Source organism: Helianthus annuus, chromosome 3 (genome assembly GCF_002127325.2).
Source record: "Helianthus annuus cultivar XRQ/B chromosome 3, HanXRQr2.0-SUNRISE, whole genome shotgun sequence".
Taxonomy (NCBI): domain Eukaryota; kingdom Viridiplantae; phylum Streptophyta; class Magnoliopsida; order Asterales; family Asteraceae; genus Helianthus; species Helianthus annuus.
The window spans coordinates 61,883,032-61,891,246 of record NC_035435.2 but is presented as its reverse complement, the minus strand read 5'-3'; the positions used below and the strand labels follow the sequence as shown (position 1 = coordinate 61,891,246).

Here is an 8,215-nt window from a genome sequence, read left to right as displayed (position 1 = left end):
GATGTTGTATTTTAATTACAATAAGGTTTGTATTAAAAAAATTGGTTTTAATTGGTTTTTTATTTGTTCTCACGGTTCTCGCAATATTTAGCATTCATATATAACGTGTTACCTTCATATCTATTTTTACCATTTCCCCTTCCTATCTCTCTTATTAAATACGTCTCTCTTTTTTTAATAATAGTATATAATATTTTTAAAGAAAACCTAATAAAACACATTTATTTTAAATTATCTTTTATTCGAAGAAACATTGAAATCTATTATGCATTTTCGAAATCTAACCATACCTTATGGTCTTAGGACCATATATTCTTGAGGACGCCTTCTTTTCTCTCCTCACAAAAACTGCTTCTGTGAATCCTTGGGCCTTGGCCACAAACATTCGTCATGGTAATTTTCATCATCTCCATGTTGGTGCCAGATTAGGTTTAATTGTAATATACATGATAATTGAGTATTGGTGGATGGCATTTGGATATTTGACCATGGCATTCATTATCCTGCATGCGACATTGGTTGTTTAGTCTCTATCATCCATTATGTTATTATGTGGGGTTTTGTTATGCTCCTCCTATACTAGCTTTGGCTGTTTTCTCTTGTCTAGATTATTTTATTTAATTTAAATATACATAATTTATTATTTTTCCTACACTTCACTCTTTTCTTAGACTAGATATCATAAACAAATAATAATATTTTTTATTTACCCAAACATTTATACTTGACTTAATGGTGACCAGCAAACTAATATGGAATAATCCAGAATACAATAATAAAATTAAGAAACCTATATTATTATTATTAGCATGCAATCAATTACTATTATTATTGTCATCAATAGGGTGGTGGTCCGTTTGTAAAATAAAACCTTTAAAAACATCTAGGTTAAGTTAGAAAAAGGGAAAAATTTTGAGTTCAAGGCTCACACACAACAAAAGTTTTGGTCCAGTTAACAGACCCGTCAGTCTTTGTCTGGTTGACAGACCAAAACGCTACACTTTGACCGCACCTTAACACTGCAAGGTATGCATATAAGACAAAAAAAAACATTTTTTTTTGGGCTATCTACACACTTATTGGTCTATAGATAGTTTGAGCCATAAAAAATATTATTATAGTGACTCTACTTTTCCTTGCATCACATGCTCTGAAACCCCAACTCTGTTACTTGACCCACAACCACCAAAAACCTGCGTTTCAATTACATCAAAAACACCCCACCTGGTTTGACTGTGGTGATTGAATTACAAGTAGGAAGGATGAGTATGTACGGACGAGATCCGTGGGGTGGGCCGTTGGAGATAAACACAGCGGACTCAGCGACAGACGACGATCGGAGCCGGAACCTGAACGAGTTGGACAGGGCGGCGCTTTCTCGACCGTTGGATGAGACGCAGCAGAGCTGGCTGTTGGGCCCCGGAGAACAGAAGAAGAAGAGGTATGTGGATCTGGGTTGCATCATCGTGAGCCGTAAGATCTTTATCTGGACGGTGGGGACGATTCTTGCAGCCGCCTTCATCGTGGGGATTATTACGGTCATAGTGAAGAATGTGCCTAGGCATCACAAACGCCCGCCGCCACCCGATAATTACACAATTGCCCTCCACAAAGCTCTCATGTTCTTCAATGCCCAAAAATGTAAGTTGATGGATGATGTTTCTTCTTTCTTTTTGTTTTGTTGATAGACAAAGCCCAGTGTACATAATAAGGCGTTTCTTCCTCCTAATTCTTCTTGCAGCTGGAAAGCTCCCAAGGCACAATAATGTTTCGTGGAGGGGTAATTCCTGTTTAAACGACGGGAAATCAGACAAATCAGGCGCCGTGCTTAAAGATCTAGTGGGTGGGTATTACGACGCTGGGGATTCGATCAAGTTCCATTTCCCAAAAGCTTTTGCCATGACCATGTTAAGTTGGAGTGTCATTGAATACAGTGCTAAATATGAAGCGGCTGGAGAGCTCAACCATGTTAAAGACATCATCAAATGGGGCACTGACTACTTTCTCAAAACCTTCAATTCTACATCCGACACCATAAGTCAACTCGTGGCTCAGGTTGGGTCAGGTGATACATCATCAACTGATCCCAATGATCATAGTTGCTGGATGCGACCCGAAGACATTGATTACCAACGACCTGTAACGGTTTGTTCTAGTTGCTCAGATCTTGCTGCTGAAATGGCAGCTGCTTTAGCTTCTGCATCCATTGTTTTCAAGGACAACAAGGTTTATTCAAAGAAACTGGTCCATGGGGCCGAAACCCTTTGGAAATTTGCTAGAAATCAGCGTGGTTCATATACTGCAGGTGCTGTGGATGCTGCAACCTTTTACAATTCCAGTATGTACTGGGATGAGTTTGTATGGGGCGGTGCTTGGTTGTATTATGCAACTGGAAACCAGTCTTATCTTTACCTTGCTAGTCACCCCACCTTAGCCAAACATGCTGGCGCCTTTTGGGGTGGACCCGATTATGGTGTTCTTAGTTGGGATAATAAGCTTACAGGAGCTCAGGTAAGTTTTTTCTTTTTTTATATTATTATTATTATTATTTTTTGTTTTCTAAAGCAAGGTCTTCTGTTTTGTAGGTGTTACTGACTCGATTGAGATTATTTCTGAGTCCTGGTTACCCGTATGAACAAACCCTGAAGACGTATCATAACCAGACAAGCATAGTCATGTGTTCATACTTACCATATTTCACAAGTTTTAACAGAACAAGAGGTAGTAAGTTATATACTAAGTAACTGCATTTAGATTCAACACAAGGTCTGTTTCATTTGGTATGGTATTGTATGGCAGGAGGTTTGATCCAATTAAATCATGGGAGACCGCAGCCTCTTCAATACGTTGCCAATGCAGCGTTTTTAGCAACACTCTTTAGCGACTATCTTGATGCTGCTGACACTCCTGGGTGGTATTGTGGACCCAATTTCTACTCAACCGATGTGCTTCGTAAATTTGCCGAAACTCAGGTAAAAAAATTATCTAACCGGTCAGCTTAAAACGAAACAGTTGTAAATTGTATCTTTTCGATGATGCATAGATTGACTATATTCTGGGAAAGAACCCAAGAAGGATGAGTTATCTTGTGGGTTTTGGCAATCACTACCCAAAACACGTCCACCATAGAGGTGCCTCGATTCCCAAGAACAAGATCAAGTACAGCTGTAAAGGAGGATATAAGTGGAGAGACTCTAAGAAACCCAACCCAAATACTGTTATTGGAGCTATGGTTGCAGGGCCCGACAAGCATGATGGGTTCCATGACGTGCGTACGAATTACAATTACACGGAGCCCACAATTGCTGGCAATGCTGGTTTAGTTGCAGCCCTGGTGGCCTTGTCTGGTGATAGAACAACAACTAAAATTGACAAGAACACTATTTTCTCGGCTGTGCCGCCTATGTTTCCAACACCACCTCCGCCGCCAGCACCATGGAAACCATGATTGGAACATGAGGAAGTTTTTTGTTTGGATGGAGTATGTAATTATAGTATGTTTGTTTCTAATGTAAGTAAGTAATAAAAATAATGTTATTGCTGTTTGGGACAATAGAAACTTGGTTACACACTAACAATGGCTAAATTAAACACACTTGCTATCTTTCTTCTTTTAGGCATGTTCATATGTCCTCTTCATTTTCTTTTTCTTTTTCTTTTTTTATAAATGTATATATGAAACCTATAAATAATGGATCCATGCTAGAACTACTATCAATCCCAAACCAAAACCTCCCAACCACTTTTTTTATTCTTTCACAATAAATGCATTATATTATCTCAGACAAATTTATTTTCTTTATTCTTAAACAGCTTAAACAATTCAACAGATAACCACAAATCTAACTGCGGTGTGAAATTTGATACGATACGAAAGTTAACATGAAATTTATGATTTGAGTTTAGTCTTAAAAAGTTCGAGTCAACCTCTAAACACGTTTAGCTATTCTAAACTTGTTTGGTATTTTACATTGTTAATTTTAGGGTTATTAGATTTTAATAATCTTAAGTTTCACCAGTTGGCCAATAATAATATCAACTTTAAAAATTCCCTCCAATAATCCCAATTTGTAAAAGTTTGGCCGCCATTGATCATTTTCTAACATAGGTGCACTTAAATCAATTAAGAAGACTCTAGGTGTAATTGAATCTATTGAGGAGACCAAATTCTTATATGCTTGAAAAGGATCAATGGCGGCCAAACTTTTACAAGTTGGGATTATTGGAGGGAATTTTTAAAGTTGAGATTATTATCGGTCAACTGGTGAAAGTTAGGATTATTAAAATCCAAAAATCCTTAATTTTATAAAACAATTGCGGGTGTTACACATTTACCTTAACTGTATTTTCTTTCTCCATTACAGTTTTTATTGTTCTATTCTAAATTAGTCGAGCTAAACGCGAGCTACTCAATATTAATATCTAAATGTTCTCTCCGTTACAGTTTTTATTCTACTCTCGTTTTATGTTATAATTATATATATATATATATATATAGGGTGGAGTTATTGTAAAAAAGACCAAAAGTGTGAGAAATGTAAGAAAGAATCTCAACCATTAGATTAAAATTAATTGAAAAGGGTAGGATTGTAAATGCATTAACAAATTTAAATATGGTAATCCTTGATTTAAGGATTTGGAGAGAGAAAATCCTTAATTTAAGGAATTATAACCGTCCAGAAATATAACACCATTCAGAGCATGTTCATACATGGTGTTTTAAATATAACACAATTCAGAAAAAATATAACACCATTCAACACAAATATAACACCATTCAACTAAAAAAAAACACCATTCACACAAAAAAAAAAACATCATTCAGCACAAAACATAACACCATTCAGCACAAAAAACACCATTCACACAAAAATAACATCATTCAGCACAAAATTTAACACCGTTCAGCACAAAAAAACACCATTCAGCACAAAAAAACACCATTCAGCAGTAAATAAAATAAACACCATTCAGTACAAGAATATAACACCATTCAGTAAAAAAACACCATTAAGAAAAAAAAAACACCATTCAGAAAAGAAAAAAACACCATTCAGTACACAAAAATAACACCATTCAGTAAAAGAAAAAAACAACACATCTGTATCATCTTCTTCACTTCCGGCACCACCACTGCCACTTCCGGCACCACCACTGCTGCACCACCAATAATTGTCCTACCACTGCTGCCGGAAATCAACATCGCCCGGTTTACATCAAACATCGGACATCAACATCGCCCGTCGGACATCAACATCGGACATCAACATCGCTGGCGCCGGACCGTAATTCCCCATCGAACATCAACATCGCTGGCGCCGGACCGTAATTCCCCATCGGACATCAACATCGCCCGTCGTCGGCTTTCGTCCTCAGTCGTCTTCTTCATTCTCCGATCACCACCCTTCACACCGGAAACCCAACCGTCGCTGGTTCAGATCAAAATCCATCTTCTTCGCTACTCAAGAAGAAAGAGAGAGAAAGAGGTAGTGCGATTGGAGAGAGAGAGAGAGATTATAGGGATTTTGATTACAGTTACCTATTTTGAATGGATCTAAAAGACTTTATTACCCCTATAATTTTCAATTCAGTCCAAAAAATAAAACAAATTTTACAATTTGGTCCCTATTAGTCTAAACCATTAGATCAAAAATCTAATGGTGTAGGTTCTTTCTTATCCTTCTCACACTTTTAGTCTTTTTTACAGGATCCTTTACCTATATATATATATATATATATATATATATATATATATATAGGGTAAGGTTCATGTGAGAACCACCTTTATTGCGAGAACCGCGAGAACCAATGTGAATACAACCTAAAATAGCTAAAAAAACCTAACCCCTACCCCCCCCCCTCAACCCAAAAAAAAAAAAAAAAAAAAAAACCTAACCCCCCCCCCCAGCTAAATGCTAAAAACTAAACCCCCAAAAAAACCTAAAAAAAACCTACCCCCCCCCCCCCAAAAAAAAAAAAAACCTAAACCCCCCTCCCCAACCCCCCAAAAACCTAAACCCCCCCCCCCCCACCCCCACAAGATAAAATGCTAAAAACTAAACCCCCAAAAAAACTAAAAAAATCTAAAAAAAAAATTTAATATTTTTTATGTTAAAATCGCTACTTTTAGTAGCAAAAAAATAAATTAATAAAAAAATTTAAAAAAAAAATTTTCCTACTAAAAGTAGCGATTTTTATATAAAAAATATTAAAAAAAAATTGTGTGTTTTTTAGCTATTTTTAGGCATTTTTGGTTGTGTTCACATTGGTTCTCGCAATAAAGGGTGGTTCCTAACGGATCTTTGTCCTATATATATATAGGGTCAGGATTTAGAGAAAACGGTGGAAAGTGTGAGAACGGTGAGAACGCTTATGAATCGTCCGATAAAAACAATCTATGGACTAGATTGGCGCGGTGGCGTTTTCGTAAATAACATCAATTTTATTACGTGGACGCACTTCATTAAGGGTAAAAAAGTATTTTGACTTCTCCACACAAAACGTCATCTCATGAAATAAAACGCCAAACAAAAATCACACACCATTCTAACTAAAAACGCCATTAGATATAAAACGCCAAACTTAATTATAATAAAATCCCACCTAGAAAAACCGCCAAAAAAATCCTATATATACAACATCTTAGACCTTCAATTAAAAACACACACAAAACCCCAAACGCCATATTTAATATATACCATTCGTCTTAGAAACGCCAAAAACCCAAACATCAAATATCTTCTAAACCAAAACGTTTATTTGAAATTTAGTTTGGTTGTCTGTAAGCTTTCGCTCAATGTAATGGACAAAATCCTTAAGTAAGGATATTGTCCATTTCAATGAGTAAAATCTTATTGACTTTATCCTCAACTTCCATCCAATTTATAACGCCAAAATATACAAAAACATTATTGAGGTTTGTTTGTCAATAAAGTTTAGCTGTATAGGATGGACAACATTGTTAGACATCTTTCTTAACTGAGGATTAACAATGTTGTCCATCACCATACAACAAAACATTATTGATTTTAGCATGATCAAATTTAGAGTTTTAAGGTGGTTTATTTAGTGGCTTTCTTTTTCTCGGTAAAATGCCAAAAAAGTTAAAAAATCAAACATCGTTCATTGAAAATTCAAGGATTGTTGGCTGAAAGGGTGTAAACTCAATAACATTTTGCTTATTTTCTTTGCTTCTATTTTTTTCCCTGTGGTTGTAATATAATCTTACAATTGTAAAACGTCAAGATACCACAAACGCCAAAATGTATATAAAAAATAATAGAACAATGGGCCATCTTGTTTAAAACGCCTTGAAAAACGTCATTCGGATAGATTTCCTGCCCCCCTGGGGTTCCAATGGCATACGATCTGAATAAACGCCATAAACGCCAAAATGTTAATACAATGAAACCATTAAACGCCATTAATTATTGAATTTGGTTAACGCCAAAAATCTTAAACCCCAAAAATAAAACAATATTGTGAAAAGCGGAACTGGAAAAGCAGAAGATAAAAGGACAAAAAAGCCCCTCCGCCCTTCTCTATGCCGCGTGACATGTGTTGGGCCAGGATGCGTTCTCACTGTTCTCATACTTTTGAGCTTTTTCTCCTGATCTCGTTTCTATATATATATACTAGAAGTGACCATCCGTACTTCGCGGCTTGGACACACGGTTTTTTAATGAAATTTAAAAGGAAATATAGATGAAACACTAAAATTAAATGAGGGCAACGTTTTTGTTTGGTAATCGGGTTGAACGTTTCCATTCTGTTTAACTATAAAGGTTATCGCATTATTTGTTTTTTTACACCTTCACATTTGGACATAGAATGTATAAACGCATCTTATAAATTATGGAATGTATTATTATTATTATTATTATTATTATTATTATTATTATTATTATTATTATTATTATTATTATTATTATTATTATTATTATTATTATTATTATTATTATTATTATTATTATTATTATTATTATTATTATATAATATTATTATAATTATTAATTGTTGAGAAAGTGCATTTAGTGTATTTAATTGAAAGTTTATCAAATGAAGTTAAACTAGAATTACGACCCGCCGCAATGCGGCGGGGATTCTTTAATTATAACTAAGTCGATTTAGGACGCGCATGTTATGTTGAACCTGTCAAACGGGAAAAAATAGACGATGTAAAAACGTTCACCCACACACGCACGTTGCGTCGTGT

General features: G+C 35.5%; 1 protein-coding gene across 1 annotated transcript; it reads left to right on the top strand.

Moving 5' to 3' along the window:
- The first annotated feature begins 927 nt into the window (after nt 1-927).
- LOC110928885 (endoglucanase 25) lies at nt 928-3,614 on the top strand. Its single transcript, XM_022171940.2, has 5 exons — nt 928-1,641; nt 1,742-2,511; nt 2,586-2,721; nt 2,800-2,972; nt 3,044-3,614. Exons 1-5 carry the CDS (start codon nt 1,263-1,265, stop codon nt 3,446-3,448), a joined length of 1,863 nt encoding a protein of 620 aa, XP_022027632.1. The 5' UTR covers nt 928-1,262; the 3' UTR covers nt 3,449-3,614.
- Nucleotides 3,615-8,215: the final 4,601 nt, after the last annotated feature.

Coding starts and splice junctions, on each gene's coding strand:
- LOC110928885 (XM_022171940.2), top strand. CDS start 1,263: ATGAGTATGTACGGACGAGATCCGTGGGGTGGGCCGTTGGAGATAAAC. Junction 1,642..1,741: donor GTTCTTCAATGCCCAAAAAT/GTAAGTTGATGG, acceptor TTCTTCTTGCAG/CTGGAAAGCTCCCAAGGCAC. Junction 2,722..2,799: donor AAGTTTTAACAGAACAAGAG/GTAGTAAGTTAT, acceptor ATTGTATGGCAG/GAGGTTTGATCCAATTAAAT.